At 36.7% G+C, this 23,573-nt stretch overlaps 1 protein-coding gene across 1 annotated transcript; it reads left to right on the top strand.

Moving 5' to 3' along the window:
• Positions 1-6,975: 6,975 nt before the first annotated feature.
• Positions 6,976-7,776, top strand: LOC133791994 (uncharacterized). Its single transcript, XM_062229902.1, has 2 exons — positions 6,976-7,040; positions 7,218-7,776. The coding sequence occupies exons 1-2, from the start codon at positions 6,976-6,978 to the stop codon at positions 7,774-7,776; spliced, it is 624 nt and encodes a 207-aa protein (XP_062085886.1).
• The last annotated feature ends 15,797 nt before the right edge of the window (positions 7,777-23,573 follow it).

The raw sequence follows: 23,573 nt of genomic DNA, 5'->3' as shown, positions 1-23,573 counted from the left end.
TTTGAGGTAAACCCAAAACTCTAGTTCCTTTCTGTATTTTTATGTTATTTCCTTTCTCAAAACCTTCTACTCAGTCCCCTAACCTTATTCTTATTTTGGTTAGGGAATCCAAGCTTTTAAGCATATAAGTCGGTAAGTATGTTTTCTATGGTTTAGTCTTTCCATCTCTTTCATTTCATCTCCTTTCTTTAGACTTACTCTTTCTTATGGTTTTAGGAGTGTTCCAAAAGTCCCAACTCAGTCCATAATCCCGGTAACTTTGGTAAGGAAAATAGGCTAGAATCAATATGTTATATGTTTATGTTATCTTATGTTTTATGTTATTAAATGTATTATGATATGTGTGTATGTTTGTAGGCTTGGGCTTATGCCCTATTTGACTAACAAGACCCCAAAAAGATTGTGGGCATAAGCCTATTTAGCTGGTAGGACCCCACTAATCTCATGGGCATAAGCTTGTTTAGTCTATGGGACCCCAAGTAATAATGGCCATTATAATAAGTGAATTATGTGTTATGATATGTCTTTATGTTTTCTTATGAAATTATGTATATGACTATGTGTTAGGTTTTCCTTGCTGGGCATTAGGCTCACTCCTTTCTGTTTATGTGCAGGAAAATAAGCTTAGAGGCGGTAAGATTCGTGGCGCTTGGAGGATGTGTATCGATGATGAATGGAGTCAAGGGACCTAGCGTTATTCGATTCGAGGATGTAGTCTCACTTCTTATGTTTTTAATGGTTTTACATGTATTTTCCGCATTATTATGTAATGTCTTTTATTTTAAATCATCTTTTGTTTTTAAAGACAATGGGATCCCATAATCCTCCTTAGTTTTCTGTTTATTTGTAAATAACTCTTATTTTGCAAGTTACTCAATAAATTATGGTATTTTCGTAAAAATGTAAGTTTTATGTATAGTTTCGATAATGGTCCAATTAGTCTAGATTAGTGGGTCGTTACAGTTTATTTAACGTTTATATATGTAACTAGTTTATATAAAATTAGTTGCCACTAATAATTTTTTGTATTGTCATTTTTTATGATGGTACTCCAGCAACAAGTGGAGGACGGCCCCATATTCTTCATTTTTTGAAGGACATGAGTCATTGATTGCATTTGGTAGCTACAATGAAATGAAATGAGGTGTGTTCCCAATGCTTGGAACTACTTGCTTATAATTATGGATTCCATATAGACACTACACCAAACACCACTTTGAAGTGTTAATATATATGGATGGATTTTACTTTGTGTGATTGATTCAATTTATTGAATTACTATAAGTTCACATGTATTCTAACATGGAGCCTTTTCAAGAGTATAGGTAAGGAAATTAATGTTTTGATATAAGGAATACCTCTTGGATCATTATGCATGAAATATGTAAATGCTTTCTATAAAATATATTGATTTGTCTTGAATTTTAATATGTAAATGTATATGCATATATATATATTATTAGAAATGCATACATATAGAGCTCACATTAATAACATAACTTGGTGTAATAACAAAAGTGTTAGACTTGAGTCAAATGAACCATTGTTATGAGAAATTAAAAGTCCTCGTGTGATATGAAACATACATATAACATTTATAATGTTGATAATAATGTTTAGGTTAATATTTTGATTGGTCTTAAAGCATTGGATTGGTAGCTAATTGCAAGAGGTATGTTGTATTTGATTTTTTTTTTTTAAATTTCAATCTTTTACAAATAACTGTATAACTTTAGTGAAGTTTAAATATCTTAGATATTCATCCGTAGTGAAGTAGGTTATGAGAATTCTGTGTGTTTTGGTGATAACAGAAGGTTGAAAACTTGTATGTCTTAGTGAAGTAGGTTCTGAGAATTTTGTGTGCTACGGTGATATATGGATGAAAACATGTGTGTTGTTTGATTTGTTTGAATTGTTGGTGTTGATTGTGACAGATGGCTAGGCTAGTAAATTAGGGGATATGTTGCTCGATTTTTAGTAGATTTGTTTAGAAGTAGTTTTGTTTTGTATGTTTATTTTATTTTATTAATTTGTTTATTTTATTAAAACAAATCGGCACAATATGGAAAAGGAATGGATGTTAGCCAATAGGTTGTCAGTGGAATATATAAAAGGGGTCGATGAGTTTCTTAAATTTAAGCCTAGCTAAACGATAATTTATTGTAAAATGTGATTAGGGTGGTTTTAATTCTTGAAAAAAACCTACCTAGTTGTAGTGCACCAATTTTTTTTTCTAGTTATTAAATTTTTTGTGTTTTATTTTATTTAATTGTTAAGTGTTGTGAGTTAATTTATTTAATTGTTTGATTTAAATTAAATTGATAGAATTGTTTGGTAGAATTTTGTGAATTTATTTGCTAATGTTAGTTATTTGTTTTAATTTTTTAAAATGTGATTATTTGAGTTTTGGTTGAATGCACTAAGGTGCATGGTATGTAGTGATGCGCCCTAATTATTGAGTGTGTGCTAGCATGGTGCACATGTGTAGAAATTTCTACACACTTGTAGATTCCTTTATTTGGAATTAATTAATTAAAAAAATAAAATAAAAAGAAAGAGAAATGAGAGAGTCTTGGACGTGCATGGTGTAGTGGGAATGCTAAGGAGAGAGTTTCCTATTTTATGTGGATAGTGATAATAAAAAATTGATGATAGACAAATAAAGTGATATTTTTCTTCCTTTTAGATCAAATGAAAACCCTTTTATCTAAGTAATTTAGAATAAACAAAATTAATGGGAAATTAGGAATTGGAAACTTACCTATTTATTTTTATGAGGCCATTATTTTCATAAGCTAGAATAAAAGGGAAGAGAAAAAGAAAGGAGGCCATTTTTGGCTTGGGTGCCATCGGCCATAGAGAGAAGAGAGAGAGAGTGGCGAGCTAGAGAGAGAAAGGGAGAGAAGGGGCTACCATTTTCTAGAGAGAAGGAGGAAAGAAAGAAGGAGAAAGGAGAAGGGTTTCAAAGCTCTAGGTAATGTGTTCATCTATGGTGTTTTCTTTTAAAATCTTTGGTTAAGAATATTCTTCTTCTTCAATCTTAAAATAATGATGTTTTCTTTCTTTGGCTTTATGGTGTTCGAAACCCCTAGGACCTTGAGCAAGGAGGTGGTTCTAGTTGGGCTCTTGATTTTCTATCAAAAGAGGTATTGGATTTTTTCCCCCTTCAATTCTTTGGTTGTTATTTTATGTTGTTATTTGGAAAGATCATGGCTGAAATTGGGTTTGAGTTTGGGTAGGATACTATGTGTGTTGATTGATATTATTGATGTTGGGATGAGGGGTTGTTTTGTTTGATGCATAGAAGTTTTGGGCGTGTGGTGTGTATAGGCAAGCATGATTAGAGATTTTAGTCATACATGAAATCTAAAATTCTTATGGTTATGTTTCATGGTTATTTTGATAAGAATATAAGGATGATGATGGATTCATGCAAATGTATTATTGTTGTTGTTGAATCATTATTTTATCTCACTCTTGGAAAACATGATGGAGTTATGTGATCTTATATTTTTATTTGGGTTCATGAGTTTATTGAAATTGTTGGTAAACATGCCTATGAGTTTGGGGTAAATTGCTAACATGTGGGAATGGTGGTGCATGGGTTTCGGCCTATAGGGTGTGATGCATGTTGTGATGTTTTTATTTTTTTGTGTCACTTATACATGTTAGGAACATGCTAGGTTAATTTGAATAAAAGAAAGGATTGTCTTGAATTTTTATAAATTGATATATAAGTGATTTCATGAAGATTATGGATTGGGTTTTGAAAAACATCAATTAAAGATGAATTTCATGATGATTTATGCTTGCTGATTTTGTGAATAATTGGTGAATAAGTTCGGTGAAATAATGATATGCATGCATAAGAAATGTCTCTAATGATATGTTGTATTTATGAGAATAAAATGATGTTTTAATTCACACTTAAAATGATATTTTTGCACAAATAATTACTTACAGATTTTTTTTTATATATTTTGATGAAAATATGAGTTTAAAAAAAATGAAAATGGTGATTTTAATGATATAATTGGTTGCTGGAATTTTTGTAAAAAGAGTGAAGTTGTATTTTTTTAATAAAAGAAATTTGGTAAGTATCTTAAAATAAATTAATACCCTAAACTATGGAAATATTAAAAGTGGTATTTTTAATATAACATGGGTGTTCATTTTAATAGTTATGATTTTTCTTTATTTAATTAAGAAAAAATGTTGAATTTAGTTCACTTGTGAATTTTAAGTAAATTAAATTATGGCTAAAAGTTTAGTTAAATATTTATAAAAATAATCATTGGATTTTTCACATGTGAATTTATTCTATTTTAAATTTAATCTTTAAAAATAACACAAGTAAAAATATATTTTTTCCACATCTAAAAAAGATTTTTCTCATATTAAATTTATAAATTTAATAATTGAACTATAAGGTTATTTTTTTGTAAAACATGTTAAATTATAAGTATTTTACATAATTGTTGGTCTTTGTTATTTTATGGAAATTAAAAGTGATTAATGGAATACTTATATTTTTAAAATGGTTGATTGAATTATTTTTATGGAATAAAAATAATGATTTTGGAAGATTAATCAACATGAAATTTTTTAAAGAGATAAATAATGGTAATCAAAGCATGCTACAATTTTATTATTTTGAAAACGATAGAAGTAAGACACGTAGAATTATCGTTTTAAACGCCACGTTTACGCAACGTTCCCACATATGCATGTCGCATGCAAATTCACTTTTACGTTAAAAAATATGTTTATTGTGCAACCATGTAGTTTTTATAGCAATATCATGCATGCAATATAGGTAGAATGTGCATTATTCTTTTATGACCTTATGTGTAAATATGTCTTGTTTAGATGTTGTGACTAACTCTCACCATGTGTGCATGGCTCATGCACACATGAGTTATAAGAGTGGGCAAAATAGAGTTTATGCGATGCTAAGGAATGTTATTTTGATTATGGTATAGGCTCGTTGAGAAGTTGTCGTTTTACTTAGCTTGGACTTGCGGTAAGGAAGTTAGATATAATTTATGTTTATTTATGCTGTGAATGGTAAGATTGTTAGTATGAAAGTGTTATGATGCTTTGCGCTATGAATTATGGAATGCTTTTATATGATGATATGTTTGGATTGTATGAATGTTGTGTGCTATGAATGGATGTTAGCGTGATGAACGTGATACATCAAAAAGGGGTTGCTAAGGATATGAAGACGTAACCCGAGTTACTAAGGATATGAAGACATAACTCCAAGGGCAGACATGTCGAGGTTATTCAAGGACCAGAGATCCTGTTTACCTCAAAGGGTGACATGGACAAGTTAGCGGGCCATGTTCACAAGGAAAATGTTTATGATGATGTTATGATGTTTATGTTATGATGATGTTATGATGTTTATGTTATGTTGATGATGTTAATGTTGACGTGATTATGTTTATGTTTATGATATTGACGCCATTATGACGATGATGCGATGATGTATAAAGATGGATGAATGTGTTTGTGATTTGTTGTATCTTACTTGTTTGTTGTTTGTACTTCCTTACTGGGCTTTTAGCTCACCCCCTTACTTTCCCTTCCAGGTTGCAAATAGGTTTCTCTATGGCACGCGTGGTGATGTGGGGAGTTCTGTCGTCCTGGTGTGTATGGCGTGGGGGCATCCTATGGACGAGAAACGATCATTTTTAAATGCCATTTTCTTTTAATAACGTTATGTTTAATGAGATTTTTTTAAAATTTATCAGTGTGACTTGAACTTTTGGTTATTTTAGAACTTTGCATGAAAACTGATATTTTCTTTTTAAACTATTGGGCCCAACTTGCATGTTTTAGCAGGACCCGCACTGAAATCCATATAATAAGTAGTTTTTCTCCTATAAACCAATGAATATGTGAATGTTTTACAAAGCACTAGATTAGGGCATTTTACAAATGGTATCAGAGACGGTCATCCATGTTTCCAAGGGCCCTCCCCATACACGCTAAAGACAGGAAAATCTCACCTCATCGCGTCGTAAGTATTTATTTATGTGCTATTACTTGTTTTTGTTTTATTTAATTTTATATTTTCGTAACTACTCAAGGAGATCCGCGCCATACCCAAAGTTCAGCTTGAAGAGGATCCCTATGATTGGCAGATAGCGGTTTTGAAAACAACAAAGGTTGTTTGTGATCGCATCCAGGGGATCATGAACAAAAGAGGAGCCTTATTATGGCCCATAAAGCAATATTGGGTCTTGAGGAAAGCACTGTCGATGTACTCAGAGGCCCTTCATCAATTGGCTTGATCATGGAATGACGTTGAGCAAGATTACCTGGAGTTTAGTACCATGGAGTTTGGAATTTGTGATTTTTTGGTAAATTATGATTTTAGTCGTTTGGAGCTAGTATTAGTAAAGACAGATGATGGCGGAATAGAAGAGCGTTTGGAGACGGTGCATGACGTGGAAGGAGAATTAGCAGTTGAGGAAGTATTGCGAGCCATACCACGTCTGACCGCTAGAATGGAGATAATGGCAAGCGCTCCCGGCTATTTCCACATCCCAGAGAACGTTTTTTATTATAGTTTAGGGGACGAGTCTACCGTTGAGGACTCGAGTCCATTACGTAATCATTGCATGGGGTGCTAATAAATAAGATGGGATAATAATTTTCTAAGACCTTAAGGGATATATGTTTTGATCAGTAAAAACTTTTGGAATTGTTTAAATTTTTGGAATAATTTGAACATTTTGATTGCGATAATTTATTTTGTTGCAAATTCTAAATGATGTGGTTTGAATGTATGATTTTACAAATATCTATCAAACCATTATGCAATGTTCCTTCCTTATGATCTTCCTTTGATTGCCTTAGAATCTCATTATGTTGACTAGAGGAAGAGGAGGAAAGGGAAGAGGAAGAGGCAGAGGAAAGGGTGTCTCCACAAGGTCTGAAACCACGACAACCCCTGACGTAGAAATGCCATCAGTTCAACCTACAGCTCTAGCAGCACCATCTGTTGACCTGGCCGCAAAGGTAGCAAGGTTAAGAGAATAGTTGAGGCTGAGAGATGAGGAAATTGCACATGCTAGACAAGCACCTTAAACCTCCCAAACGCCCCAAGTACCTCAAGTACCAGCGGTGCAACCTCAGCCGCCAATACCACCACCAGAAACACTGCCTGTAACTCATGGGTTTGAGCCAGTGTATGAACATTTCAGAAAGCAAGTGCCACCAACCTTTGAAGGGAAAGCTTATCCAATGGTGGTAGATGATTGGTTAAGGTCGGTTGAGGCTATCTTTGATCATATGGAGTTGAATGATCGCCAAAGGGTTTCTTGCACAATTTATTTACTTAAGATGGATGCACAGATTTGGTGGGATGTGATTAAAAAGACTTGTGATCTGAATACCATGACTTGGGCAGAGTTCATCCAGGCTTTCAGTAAGAAGTATTACAATCCTACTGTGTTAGCAACTAAGGTTGATGAGTTTGTAACTTTGGTACAGGGAAACCTATATGTCACTCATTATGCACAGAAGTTCAATCGATTGGCTAAATTTGCTCTTGAAGTGGTGCCAACTAATGCATTGCGAGTCCAAAGGTTTGTGAGGGGACTCAGGCCGATGATTGCCAAGGATGTTATGATGACCAGTGTTGAAGTGGTCAGTTATGTAGAAGTACTGGATAAAGCTCTTGAAGGTGAGTATTTGGAAGAACGGATATGGAAGGATAATGCCGCCAGAAGAGATAACTATCGAAACAAGGGCTTCCGCTAGGGCAACAAGAGAAAGGCTAATGAAGGGCAGAATAGTGGTGCTGATAAGAGACCCAGACCTCCGGCCACAAATAGCAACAATCACAATCCTCAGAACCACAGCAACCGCAATAATCGTTTCAATGATCGAAACCGTGGAAACCAACAAGGCAACCGAGTAGAGCATCCTATCTGTCCTAAATGCTCGAAAAGACACCCAGGAGAATGCTAGGTCGGTACCAACAAATGTTTCAAGTGTGGCCAGGCAGAACATTTGAGAAAGAATTTCCCACAATGGAAGGCGGGACAGAATAACAACAACAATCTGGTGCCAGCAAGGGTTTTCGCCTTAACCTAGAATGAAGCGGCCAACAGCAACACCGTAGTTACAAGTCAGCTCCCTATATCTGGTACAATGTGTAAAGTCCTAATTGATTCTAGAGCGACTCATTCTTATGTTTCCAAGAATGTGATTGATAGACTTAATATGCCTTGTAAGATGTTTGAACATAACTTTAGTACATTGTTGCCATCGAGAGATATAATGTTGTCAAATAAGTGGTTACCGTCAACATCTGTAATGGTAGAGGGCAGGGAGTGCCCAGCAGATCTCATATAACTGAGTATACCAGATTAGGATGTCATACTCGGCATGGATTGGTTATCCAAATATGGGGCTACGATAGACTGTCGAAAGAAGATCGTAGAGTTCAGGCCAAAGGAAGGAGAGGTATTTTCCTTTAGAGGCGAAGTAAAGGGTTTTCAGACACCCGTAATATGTGCACTGGAAGCACGTAATATGATGCAACATGGTTGTTCGGCATTCCTGGCTAGTGTAGTGGATAAATCCAAGGTGTCAGAAATAAAGCCAGAAAATGTACATATTGTTCGTGAGTTCCCAGAGGTGTTTCCAGAAGAATTACCAGGATTACCCTCGGACAGAGAAATCAAGTTTGTAATCGAGCTTGCACCGGAAACTACACCGATCTCTAAAGCACCCTATCGAATGGTGCCGACAGAGTTAAAGGAACTTAAAAACCAGCTACAGGAGTTGTTGGATAAAAGGTTCATAAGACCTAGCCATTCGCCATGGGGAGCACCAGTCCTGTTTATGAAAAGGAAGGACGGGAGTATGAGGATGTGCATTGATTACCGAGAACTCAATAAGGTCACCATTAAGAATAAATATCCTTAACCTAGGATAGAAGACCCTTTTGACCAACTACAAGGGGCAGTAGTGTTCTTGAAGATTGATCTGCGATTCGGGTACCATCAGTTGAAAGTGAAAGAGGGAGACATTCCGAGTTCATAGTTGTCACGGTAGCTAGCCGGAATCGGAATCAACTTACTGATGTGTCTCGGAGTTCAGCTGAACTCTTATGTCACAAGTATTAAACCATACTTCGTACATATTGCGGTGGCCAACCAACCTTAGTTACAAAGTCACCGGTGGTGAACCGATTTTTTACTTAGTTCCCAGTAGCTAGCCAGAGTTCGTAATCGTCGCGATAGCTAGCCGGACTACTTACCTTAGTCATGAGTATGCAAACCCTCTAGAACCACAATCTTGAGTAAACATTCTAAGACTAGTTCAAATTAGCTTATAACTTAGTTATCTAAACTAGTCATTAACGTGTTGTAGCTAAACATATCATAAGTTGTCTTACCCGGATTCCATAGTACTTGCTTGTGGAAATCTTTTATCCAGAAGCGAGCCTTCCCGCTTAGATAACACTGTAATGAAACCATACAGTGACTCAGATTAATTAAGCTTATGTCTTTAAGTTGAGCGATTATGGATGAACTTAACAAATTTCCAATACTTTAAAAGCATTTGTTCTTAAATCTTAGAACTTAGACTAAACCCTTGAATTTGTAGCCTTATTACATTATTCATAAAAAAAAAACACTCCTGCAACTGATGGTGCAAGAAATTTGGAAATAAATTCCCGATTGCATAAAGAGACCACTTTCTTAAGCCTAAAGAAAACTTTCATTACCGCTTTCTTATTTTCCTTATAAAATAAAAGTATTAAATACTGTCTCCCCCTTTATTAAAATTGTAAATTAAAAAGGTCCATTTTCAGTAAATTAAGAAACCCATAAGTTTTATTATCCAAAAAGATTTTATTTTCTCTATTGACCAAATAAAAAAAATTTAGTCCTATCTCACACAAGAGTATTATCTTAATATTTTTCAATAAAATGTAAAATCTCATTATATTTTAAGCCACTTAAATCTTAACTCTTAATCCATAGAAAATTATCTTTATTTACTTTAAGAAAATGAAACATGATTTGACTAGTGAATTATGACTTAAATTTTAAAAAACAAATATGTCCAAAACATAATTTGATTTGACAACTTTTTTAGAAAAAAACAGAACTCACAATCTATGAGGTATTTCTTAGTCAACTCTTGCAGAGATTTTAAATAATATAAAAAGAGTCTAAATAATTAAAACCATCTAAAAATATTGATTTTAACCTTGTCAAAACATTGTTCAAACATACATTCTTCAAGCTGTCAATTTTTTTCACTCTAGCTTGCACATCAATCACAAAAAGCCTATAACTTGACCTAGACATAACGTTTTTATAGTGTTTCAAAATGATAAAATCAAGTACTCTTCCTAAATAATGAAATTCTGAAAGTCTCATTTGAAAATTTTACCAATAACCTAGTGTTTGGCCCGTTGGAAGCCACTGTAACAACACCATCTTGGCAGCAATCAGTTTGGAACATCTAAGTTGGAAAATTTATAATTCCCAAACTATAGTGAATTTTTAAAAACTGTTTCATGAGCTTAATATTAAATATGTCCAGAAAATTCAGTAAAAAGTTAAGCAAAAAATAATAATTTTTACCCACTCAACTAAGTGTTCAAAGTTTTAAGGTCGGAAATGCAAAATCCTAATCCAGCTTGCACTAGATTCCCAAAAAGATTATAACTTGAGTTATATAAAACGTTTTTCGGTTATTAGCAATGGTGTTGGTCTCTAAAACAATAGCGACAGTCAAAAGCAATGGTGACAGTCTATAACTGTCAGCGTAGAGTCCCGCTAAGCAATAACGACAGTCAACAGAGTTGACTGTCGTGGTTGGGTGTTGGGATAGCCTAGTTTTGTTGTAGTGTCAAGATGTTAAAATCATGTAGTCTTTCCAAATAATGCATTACAAAATTTTTCATTGAATAATTAGGTCATTTAGGTATAATTTGGCCCTTTGGAAGCCACTGAAATTTTTTGGCAGCAAGCCCATGCATCAACCAATCCTATGGAACTTTGGATTCCAAGCTACCAAACACCACATAAACCACATGCATGCATCATCAGGCCACTAAATAACCTTATTACAATCCAAATAACTAATTTAACTCGCAAAACAACAATCAAATTCAGATTTGCTAAAGCCATTAAAATGTTATGGTAAGAATCAAGATTTTTACCACTTTATGTTCAAACCTTTGGGGTGGTTGAGCTCTTAGGGTTTTAGACCACTTCCCAACACTTCACACACTTAAATACCTTCCCATAAACACTATGAATCAGATTACAGAGCTAGAAAAAGAAAAGGAGAGGGATGCTTAAAAAGAGTTTTCTCTAGGTTTACCTATTTCAAAAATTTCCTTATAATAAGCTTGCATGCATGTAGATGATGGTCCTCACACTTGCATCAACCACACCTAGGTTTGAAATGATGGTTGTGGTGAGTGTGTAAACCAACATGCATAGAGTTTTAGAACCCTTAAAGGTTCGGTCATCATAGGAAGAAGAAGGAAAATAAAGATGGTAAGAAGAACAAGAGAACTAACCCCTTTTTCTTAACTTTGGTTCAAGCTTTTTGTAAAACCTTCAATGGAGCTTCTATAATGGTGCTCTAATTTCTAGAGAGAGAAGAGAGCTTTTAGAAAGATGAGTGTGTGCTGAAAAAAAAAACAAATAGAGTATGAGAGAGGGAGGGCTCAGTTGGGGTCTTTGGGTGGTGAGGTTGAGCGTTGAGTTAGCTTAGTTTTCTTTCAATAAGAAAATATGATAACATGGGAAAATAATGATGGCTATTTTTCTTGAAATTCTATCGGGCAAGGTTTTCCCACTCAAGCATTCTACATAACCAGCCACACATGCCTCAAAGTGCCCTTAATTTAAAATTTATTAATATTCAAATAAGCTTGAACATAAGGTCAAATGGGCATTTAGCATAGTGTATAGTTTTGATTAAATTTTCTTAGTGAGAAAAATCAATTTAAATAAAATGTGACATCACCAAACTTATCATATTTTATTATTAAAAAAACATATAGTTATGTATTTTTTTAGTTTATGCTCAAACTTAGCTTTGCCATAATTATTCCATCAAGAATATTTTATCCCAGATTTTTACTCGATTAGGGTTTTTGACCCGGTCCACGACCAAAGGTCTTGCTTTCTGGAAAGAAAAAAAAGAAGCACTTATCACAATATGGCTAGCATTCAAACATCATGAAATTCTTGTAACATAAAATGTTCCTCCAAAATAATACATAATACAAGGATTTAAAATACCTGAAACTAAGGTTTACCCGGTGCCCTAAATGTGGGGTGTTACAATTATGGAAACATAAACATAGGATCCCCACTAGGATTCTCGAAAACCCTAGATGATGCAATATCAAAACCAATATGCTCATGTTTCTAATATCAAAATAAAATCAAAAGAATCAACAAACAAAATCAACTATACTCACAATCATTTTTAAACACCCTAGGCCAAACCCCATAGGTATCAAGCAATATTCAACCCCCCAACCCATAGACAAAATCATTATCATATTTCTATGGATTTGATGAAAATAAAGACATGTGGAACAACCATCAACACATATATGAAAACAAAAATCAAAACAACAACAATCAATCAAAATAACAACAAAAATCAATAACAAGGCTAGAGATCAACTACCTAATTTGATAGTAATCAAACTCACAAAGCTGATTCAACTTTTGGCACCTATGATTTTCGAACACCACAAGGAAGAGAAAGAAAAACAAACACTTAGAATTGAGAAGAAGATCTAGTCTTAAGTATCAAACCAAAAACCAAACAAGGCCATACCTATCAAGATTTTGAACCCCTCCTCTTCTCCTTCTCCTTCTTCTTCTTCCTTCTCCCTTGCTCTCTCTCTCTCTCCCTTTCTCTCACTAGTCGAGCCTCTCTCTCTCTCTCTCTCCTTCTTCTCTATGCAGTCGGCCACCAACAAGAGATCCTAAGCTCTTCCTACTTCTATTTAAAGGCCTTAGTTGTTGAAACCCTATGCTCCAATGGGAAAGGGAAACTCCCCAATTTAATTCCCCTTTATCCTTGATTTTTAAATAATATAAAAATACAAAAAAATTAATAGAAAAGATGTTTATAAACTACACAAGGAAATAATTTCCCTTGACTTCTCTTCCTCATGCCACACGCCTACCCTCTCTCTCCTATTCCTTTTACTTCCTTTCCTTTTTCTATTAAATCCCAAATCCTCTAATAAACACATAGTTTCTAAAAATATTCATGTATAATTCCTCCTATTATTTCCTTTTTCTTTCAAAATTAATTAAAATAAATAAATAAATAAATAATCAATAGAAAAATATGCACCATGCATGGAAACTAATGCATGCGCTCCATGCATACCATGCACATGCACACACACAAGAACTCTAGTGCATCTCTATTAACCATGCACCTTAGTGCACCCAACCAAAACTCAAGAAAAGCTCCTAAAATATAATAATTAACAAAATTAAATTCACATAATTTCTACCAAACAATAAAAATAAAATTCTAGCACTTAGCAATTAACAATTAATTTAAAAAATAAACAAACCATTAAAATAATAATAAAATAAAAAAAATGGTGCGCTACAATATACCCTCCATAAAAGGGATTTTGTCCTGAAATTCTTTCTTACCAAAAATCTCGGGGTATCATTCTCTCATGTCTTCCTCTAACTCCTATGTTGTTTCTATCTCCTTGCTATTCTTCCACAAGACCTTAACTAATGGAATCCTTTTGCATCTTACTTCCTTGATTCCCTTTTCGATGATACATTCAGGTTTTTCATCGTAACTTAGGTCCTGCTCCAACTGCAATGGCTCATTACTCAGAACATGAGAGGGATCCGACACGTACTTACGCAACATCGAGATATGAAAGACGTTCTGCTTCTTGGCTAGTGATGGGGTAGTGCTAAACGATATGCAACTTGCCCAACTCTGTCCAAAATCTCAAATGGACCTATAAATCTCAGGCTTAATTTCCCTTTCTTCCAAAAACGCATAACCCCCTTCATTGGCGAGACTCTCAAGAACACAAACTCACCAACTGAAAACTCATGTCCCTTCTCTTAAGGTCTGCGTAACTCTTTTGCCTACTTTGAGCGATAAGCATCCTTTGGTGAATTTTCTCAATCGCCTCATTGGCTTCCCTAATAGCCTCGGGGCCTAAGATCTTCTTTTCCACAACCTCATCCCTATGCAAGCGGGATCTACATTTACGCTCATAAAGCATCTCATAGGGAGCCATCCCAATAGTGGAATGATAACTATTGTTATAGGAGAACTCCATCAGGGGTAAGTATCGGCTCCAGGATTTTGAAAAGTCCAAAGCACAACATCTCAACATGTCTTCTAGGATTTGAATGGTCCTCTCAGACTACCCATCGATTTTGGGATAAAAAGTGGTACTGAACTTCAATTTTGTACCCATAGTTTCTACAATCCCTTCCAAAAGTTCGATGTGAAAACTGACCCTCTGTCAGAGATAATCGACCTTGGTACCCCATGAAGTCTCACAATTTCACTAACGTACAACTCTGCATACTAGTCTACTGAATAGGTTGTCTTAACTAGCAGGAAGTGGACGGACTTAGTGAGTCTGTCTACTATTATCCAAGAAGATTCATGCTGTTTTGTGGTCCTAGGTAACCCTACCACAAAATCCATTTCTATGTCTTCCCATTTCCACTACAGAACGTAAAGTGGCTAGAGTAGCCCTATTGGCCTTTGGTGTTTTTCCTTCACTTGCTGACATGTCAAACATCTGGCAACATACTCAACAATGTAAGGAATAGGGCATTGTATGCGACTCTTTCATAATACTTGCCTTAATCTCATCATTATTAGTCACACAGATCCTACCCTTTTATCGTAGAAATCCACCGTTAGACATAGTGAAGTCACCGCTACTGCTTTCCTGTACAAATGCCTCTTACTTCTTTAGGGCTTCATCCACCTTCTGCCCTTCTCTGATCTGTTCCAACATGGATGACTATAAAGTGAGGTTGGCTAGACCTCCTGTTACTAACTTAATACCAGCGTTAATGATCTATTTCTGTAGAGGTGTCTCTATTGTACTCAGAGATGAGACACTTTCGTGTCCTCACCTACTTAATGCATATGCAACCACATTGATCTTGCCTAGATGGTATAGAATTTCACATTCATAATCTTTTACTAATTCTAACCACCTCCACTATCTCAGATTCAGTTCTTTTTGGGTGAAGAACTACTTCAGAATATTATGATTAGTGTATATTTCACTTTTATCCCCATAAAGGTGATGCCTCCATATTTTAAGTTCGAACACCACTCCCGCTGACTCAAGATCATGGGTGGGATATCTCTACTCATAGTCCTTGAGCTGCCTTGAGGCATAGGCTACCACTTTTCCATTCTGCATCAACACGCAACCTAAAATGTTCTTAGATGCATCACAATACACCACGAACTTTCTGCCCTCTGTGGGAACACAAAGGATAGGTACAGAGATCAACTTATCCTTCATAGTCTGAAAGCTCTCTTCATACTTCGAAGTCCATGTGAACTTTTTGTGTTTGCGGGTAAAGTTGGTCAAAGGTGTGGCAATCTTAGAGAAACCCTCGACGAACTTTCGATAGTAACCCGCTAATTCTAAGAAGCTTTGAACCTCTGAGGCATTCTTAGGTTAGGGCCAATCTCTAATGGCCTTGATATTTGTTGGATCCACTGCTATTCCATTCTTAGACACTATATGCCCTTGGAAAGTCACTTGTTCCAACTAGAATTCACACTCACAGAACTTAGCAGAAAGTTGGTGCTCTCATAGTCTATTGAGCATTAACCTCAAGTGCTCCTCATGCTCCTCCTTAGTCATTGAGTAGATAAGGATATCTTCTATAAACACCACTATGAATTTGTCCAAGTAGTCCTTAAACACTGTTCATCGTATCCATGAAAGTCGTTGGGGGCATTAGTGAGTCCGAAAGACATCACTAGGAACTCATAGTGCATGTAGCAGGTTATGAATGAAGTTTTAGGAATGTCTCCTTCCTTCACTTTTAGTTGATGGTACCTGGATCACAGATTAATCTTTGAGAACATTGCTGCCCCTTGCTGTTGATCAAAGAGGTCATCTATCTTAGGTAAATGATATTTGTTCTTAATCGTGACCTTATTGAGTTCTCGGTAATCGATGCACATTCTCATACTCCATCCTACTTCTTCACAAGCAGGACTGGTGCACCCCATGGCGAATGACTAGGTCGTATGAACCTCTTGTCCAACAATTCCTATAGCTCGGTCTTGACTTTCTTCAACTCTACAGGTGTCATTCGGTAGGATGCTTTGGATATTGGTGTTGTTTCTGATGCAAGTTCGATCATGAATTCGATTTCTCTGTCCAGGGGTAAACCTGGTAATTCCTCGGGAAACACTTCCAAAAACTCACAAACAATGTGAACATTTTCTGGTTTTAACTCCATCTCTTTAGATTTATCCACAACATTTTCCAAATATGTTGAATACCCATGTTTCATCATGTTCCGAGCTTCTAATGCCGATATAATGGGTGTACAAAATCTCATCACTTCTCCCTTAAAAGAAAAGAGTTCTCCTTCCTCTGGTCTTAACTCTACTGTCTTTCGCCAAAAGTCTATCGTTGCTCCATATTTGGCTAACCAATCCATGCCAAGTATAGCGTCATAATCTAATATGTCTTACTCTATGAGGTCTGTTGGGCACTCTCTGCCCTCAACTACTGGAAGCTGACTGTAACCACCTAGTTGACGACATAATGTCTTCTGATGGTATCATTGTACTAAAACTATGCTCAAACAATTTACAAGGCAATCCCAGTTTATCAATTACATTCATACCAACATAAGAGTGAGTCGCTCGATAATCAATGAGGACTCTACATATCATACCAGAAATAGGGAGCTGGCCTGTGATAACGGTGTTACTGTTGGTTGCTTCCTTTTGGGTCAATGCAATGACTCTTGCTGGCACTAGATTGCTATTGCTGCCTAACCCTGCTCCTACTCTCCACTGTGGGCAATCTTTCTTCAAATGACCTATCTGAGTGCACTTGTAACACTTGTTGGTCGCGGCCTCACATTCCCCCAAATGTCGATGTGAGCATTTATGATAGCTGGGATACCCAAATTTGTTGTTCTGGTAGATTCCGTGGTTGTGACCATTGTTGTGACTGTTACTGTTGTTGTGTTAGTTATGTCTGTTATGATTGTTGCCATTTAGGGTTGGGGGTTGCCACTGCTCTGTCCCTCATGGGTCTTCCTCTTATTACCCTCTTGGAACCTTTTGTTTGTATTGGCCTCCCTTCTTGAAGCATTATCCTTCCATATGCAGTCCTCCAAGTATTCCACATCGAGAGCCTTATCTAAAGCTTCAGCGTAACTAACCATCTCATCACTGGTCATCATGATATCTCTAGCTATCATGGGCTTAAGTCCTCTTATAAACCTCTAAACTCGCATGGCCTCAGTTGGTACTATTTTAGGTGCAAACCTTGCCAATCTATCAAACTTCTTAGTGTAATTAGTAACATAAAGGTTTCCTTGAACCAAAATCACAAACTCATCCACCCTGGTTGCCAGTACAGCTGCACTATAATACTTTTTGCTAAATGCTTGAACAAAGTCTACCCAGGTCATAGTGTTCAAATCACGAGTCTGCTTCACCATGTCCCGCCATATCCTTGCATCCATTTTGAGTAGGTCAGCTGCACACGAAATCCTTTGATGGTTGTTCAACTCCATGTCATCACAGACAGCTTCTACTGACTTCAACCAATCTTCTGCCACCATAGGGTCGATAATCCCTCCGAAGCTAGGTGGAGCTTTCTTCCTAAATATTCATAGACTGGCTCGAAACCGTAAGCCATTGGCAATGGTGCCGGTGGTGGTACTGGTGGCTCAAGCTACACCAATGGTAATTGGGGCGCTTAGGATACTTGTCTAGCTTAGGCCAACTCCTCGTCCCCCTGCTGTAGTTGTTCCTTTAATCTTGCTATCTCTATAGCCAAATTCACAGTTGGTGCAACTGGGGCTGCTAGTTAGGCCAGTGGCATTCCCAGGTCAGGGATTTCTGTAGCATTCAAGTTTACAGAGGCACTTCTTCCTCGGCCTCTTCCCCTTTCACCTCTCGTTCCTCTTCCTCTTGTCGACATTATGAAATTCTAAGTCACTAAAAGAAAATCATAAGAGGAGATAAATCACATTGTTTTTTGGTTGCTTAAAAGATAATCATGAAAGTTGTCATACATACTCACATCCACAAACCAAATATCCAAGGTTTGTCAAAAGTACCCCATAAACCAAACATCCAACAAAGTGTCTAAATAAAACAATAAAAAGAATCCATAGGATTTTAAAGGTCTTTAAGGAAGTCCCATTTTATTTAAGTAGAATTTATTGATGGAAATTTGAGGCGGACTCTTGTCCTCGATCATGGACTCGTCCCCTAAATTGTAATCGAAGATGTTTTCTGAGATGTGGAAGTAGTCAAGGCGCTAGCCATTGCCCTCATCCTGACGCTCACTTTTGGTATGGCGCGTATTGCAACCTGACGTGCCATTTCTCCTTCCATGTTGTGTACAGTCTTGAAACATTCCTTCATCTCTCTGTCATCATTCTTAACTAGGACTGCCTCCAAACAATTGAATTCATAATTTTCCACCACGTCATAAATAGTGTACTTGATAGTAGTATTGAAATCCAAGTCATCCTGGATGATGTCATGCCACGCTACGGTCAACTAAAGGAGAGCCTCGGGGTATATTGAAAATGATTTCCTCAGCACCCAGTATTGCTCAATGGGCCAAAGCAGCGTTCCTCTCTTGTTAAGTATTCCCTGAATACGCTCACATATTGTTGTAGTCATCTTTAGTAAGACGATCCTCCAATCTTCGTTATCCTCGTCAAGTTGCACTTTAGGTATAGCATGGATCTCTTTAAGTAACTATCTCTTAGTGGTCCTAATGATAGGAGGCACCTTTTCTATAATGCAATTACAAAACTAAATATTTAAAACAAAGAAAGAAAATAAAAATTAAGGCAAGTACTTACGACACGGTGAAGTGATATTTTCCCGTCTTTAGCATGTATTCGAAGGGTCCTTGGAAACATGAATGACCGTCTCTGGTACCATTTGTAAAGTGCGTCCTAATGTATTACTTTATATAAATGTCGCTTTACTCACATGTATTAGAAAGAAAATTTTCAGTGGGGCCTTGATAAAACATGCACTTTGGGCCCAATAGTTTGAAATAAAAATACTATGTCTTTATGTAGTATTTGGAAATAAAATAAACAAAATAAGTCCCACTGACAAAATTTTAAACATAATCCCTAACATAAGTTTCTTAACTATTCTTGGCGCTCATCTTGATTGTTATTCGTTCATAGGACACCCCACGTCATACATGCCTAGACGTTGGAACTTCCTACATCCTGTGTGTGCCAAGGAGAAACTCTATTTCCTACCTGTAAGGGGGAAAGTAAGGGGGTGAGCTAAAAGCCCAGTAAGGAAGTACAAAAAAATACAATAGATTCAAGAAAACACAAGAAGAACTGTAATGCCCCGAAATCCTTAATGCAGTTTAATGGTTGGATTAGTAGGCCAGGAGGGCTATAACTGTTTAATTATGCCATTAATTGATAATATGCATGTTTATGTGAATTATATTATAATATGATGTTAAATGCATGCATGTGGGTCCACATTTCATGTCAGGGGTGTTTTGGTAATTTGGCCTGTTGAGGGCATAATTGTATATTTGTATGCATGTCGGTGATATATTGTTGAGGCCACATTATAATGTGGATTTTTTCGAGCTAATCGGCATGAGAAGATCTTGGAATATTGATTAGTATTCTAGTCATAACGGGTTTAAGTTTGGGGCTCGGGATGAGTCTCGGGGTAATTATAATGATTAGAACGTTGCCGGGAATTAAAGGGTAACGGGATGTGAATTATTGGTGTTTGAGATTATCGAGAATAGCGGGAATTGGAGAGCGTTAATTATGATTAATGAGATAGATGGGAAATGTCAATTTTGCCCTTGGGAGCCTTTGGAAACCCTTAATTGACCTAGGGGTATTTTGGTCTTTCTACCCTTAGGATAGATATAAGCCTTTATGGCTGTAGAAATGAAGAGAAATAGAGTATATTCAAGAGCTTACCCGTACCTTCCTTCTCCTCCATTCACTTTGTGATTTTTGAGCCCTTGTTGAGGATTCAAGCTTGGGAAGTAAGTCTTGGGAGTTTGGGAGAGTGTTCTACCATTGAAGAGCATCACAATCTGAATTTGAGGTAAGTTTCTAGCCACTAGTTCCCTGGTTTGCTCTGTTTTAGTTTTATTTTTCAGCTTATGGTTTTGATGTGGGGAGTTGGAATTAATGAAAGTTTTGGTTGGTGTTTAACTTGGGTTTTGATGAGGGTGTGATGTAGATCAAGTTTAGGGGTTGTATTGGACGTTTGGGTGGTGTTTTGGTTTGGTTTGGAGGGTTGGTTTCAAGGAAATCGCAAGGGAGGAAAAACCAGAGTTTTGGCTGAAGTATGGGTTGGGCCGCGGCATGGCCAGGGAGGACCGCAGCTCATGTTGGGTGCTGAAGGAGACCGTCTCTGTTTGAGGGGCGGGCCGAGGCATGGCCAGGGAGGGCCATGACCCTTAGTGGCATTTTGGCCAGAAATGAGTTTTTGGCTCGAGGATTCTAGCCTTAGGCCTCGGGATCGATCCTACTACCCGGTTTAGTAGGATTCGATGTCTCGGAGGCTAGGTTTTGGTTTGGGAACCTTTGTTATTCATTTTATTGATGGAATCCCATAATTGGTTATGACCAGGTAACCGCTAAGGGACAAAAAGATAGGTCATTCTCAAGGGTAGTTCTTATATTAATTCTCGCTCGAACCAGAGGTAAGAGAACTGCACCCCATATGTGACATGCATGGTTGTTCATGAGGCATGTTGATTGTGTAAATGTGTTCATGGATTGATTATCGAATGCTTAGCAAATCTTGCTCACATGTGCATGGTACTGACTAATTAGTCAGATTTGGCAAAGGTGTCAGTATCAATTGTGAAGTTGGGACTTATTAGTCAAGTTCGGCAATGGTACTGGGTGCTGGTCACACAGTGCTGACTTATAAGTCAGGACGGCCTTAGCGTGTTCAACGCCTTCCAATAAAGACTAGATCTAATCGATATCTGCATTAAACGACTCAGAAGAGCGTTAATGTCGGACCGACCTCAAGTTTGATGAAAACTAAAAGCGCTTGTGTGACTTACCCATCAGTCACTCATCTGTTAAGTTAGAGACTTATCCATCAGTCTCTCATCTGTTTGAGCTAGTGACTTACCCAGCAGTCACTCATCTGTTAAGGCTAGTGACTTACCCAGCAGTCACTCATCTGCTTAAATTAGTGACTCGCTTGTCAGTCACTCAGTATGGTTTACCAGAACCTCAAGTGTTGAATCACTCATCTATTTAAGAGCTATAAGCTCTGTGTGATTATAATTATAATCAGTTGTTAATATCTATATGCATTAATGTGTTTTCTTGCTGGGCCATGGCTCATGGGTGCTATGTGGTGCAGGTAAAGGGAAAGAAAATCTCACCCAGCCTTGAGTGGAGAGCTTAGGTTGTGATGTGTACATATGCGGCCGCTTGACCACCACGGCCAAGGAGTTCTCAGAGGAACTAGGGGGTTTATCCTATTTTTGCCACTTAGGTCGACGGGTTTGTAAATTTGAAACAGTAATGACCATTTCGAGTTGTAAATAACTTGCAAATGTTTTTATGGGCCCATGAACAGTTTTATGTATTTAATAAAATATATCCTTTCCTTTTATTGGTTTTCCACCTTAGCCTGTTAATAACACTTAGATGCACGTTTTTAACCAAAGGACTCGGGTAGCGAGTCAAATTTTCGATTCACCGTAACTGTTCTGGGGTAACCAGGGTGTTACAAGAACATATTCGTATCGTAAACTCATGGAAAATATATCATAATCATATTATATTCATACTCATAAATCATAATCATAATCATATTTATACATCATGTTGACTAATGATTTAGCCAACGACACAGAGTCACTAAAAACAAAAGAATTTATAAGCTGAATGCAAGAACTAAACAGCACAAAGATATATATTGGTTCGGCCCCAAAGATTGGTAATAACCTACTTCCACTTAGTGTTTCCACTGATGTAAATTCTGAAACCTATGATCAGCAAACTAGGGTTCACTAAGTTTCACAAGCTCCAAAGGGGGATACAAAAGTCGTGTATAAAAACATTTGTTCTCTCCGAATACAAATTATTGTGTGTCTTTAAATGAATCTCATGAGTCCTATTTATAGGCTCAAAGATATACATATGGGTCAATGGGCCGTGTTTAAACTTTGTTACAAGCATATTTGAATAATAATATAAATCATAATAGTTACATATAAAGAGGGTAAAATATCTTAGAAATATCCAACTTATAACTGTATTTAAACTCTGGCTTCATTACTACGATCATACCTGGTCGCATATATCAACACATCTTCTTTCATATTGTTTAGTATATTTCTTGAATCCGTCGAGCAGTTGCTATCCTAGTCGTTGGTCGACCAGACTATCATAGTAATGATCGTAGTAATGTGGGGTATAGGTACATCGATATCAGGTTCAAAATCGAAGTGAAAATTTGATTTTGAGTATTTTGGAAAAACTGGGTTTTTCCCGCTTGTTTTTAGAGTTGAAAAGTTATTTCGAAAAAAAATTTCACATTCACTTTTTGATCTATTTTTTCAACCTTCACACATGTTCATTGTGTTTTTATCAGGATGTTGTTGGTCATATAAAAGCTTAACTTTTATACACGAGCAACGTTATCCTTGCTTTTCTCTTTCTTCTACCTATTGGTCGTAGATTCTCACTTCCCCTTTGCTCTTCTTAGATATTCATGCATGATCCCTAGGAGGTGAGAGACCAATAGATGAAGACCTTCTCACTATGTTGTTCAAGGATCAAGAACAGCCTTCTCTGCCTTTTTCTGAGCCTTCAGTCTCACACCCAAACCCTACGACCAGTCCTCCTTACAATCCGTCACAGAACCAATCGAACATGAGTTGTGTCAAACACATTGCTCGTAGAAAAAAGAAACCCACAAAATCTCCTTCCAACCAGCCTACAGCCAATGTCGAGTGTCCTTCAAGCAATCCTCAACCTTTAAACTTTTCACCACCAGATATCCAGCCCAAAGCTCGTCTTCGTGATGGCCCTTGAGCAAAGGTAGCCTAGTACATTTCCCCTATTAGCGTCATATCGACCAGGATGGTGGCCAAATATCCCAAGAAGTACGGGCTTCCTAGAATTACTTCATACAAACCTACACCTGACCAGAGGACAAATGTGCGTGGAGGCGCCTGGTCAAGGTATCATATAGAAGCAAGGGCAATCTTTCCCTTGCATGACTTTTTTTGGGGGGTGGCTAATTATTTCGAGGTCACCCCTTTCCAAATA

The sequence above is a fragment of the Humulus lupulus genome, chromosome 7, assembly GCF_963169125.1.
Source record: "Humulus lupulus chromosome 7, drHumLupu1.1, whole genome shotgun sequence".
Lineage (NCBI taxonomy): Eukaryota > Viridiplantae > Streptophyta > Magnoliopsida > Rosales > Cannabaceae > Humulus > Humulus lupulus.
Note: the sequence above shows the minus strand (reverse complement) of the source record. Positions and strands in the feature narration are given on the sequence as shown.

Excerpts from the sequence above, each read along its gene's own strand:
- LOC133791994 (XM_062229902.1), top strand. The coding sequence starts at position 6,976 with ATGCCATCAGTTCAACCTACAGCTCTAGCAGCACCATCTGTTGACCTG. Across the intron at positions 7,041-7,217 it reads CTGGCCGCAAAGGTAGCAAG|AAAGCAAGTGCCACCAACCT; the intron begins GTTAAGAGAATA and ends TGAACATTTCAG.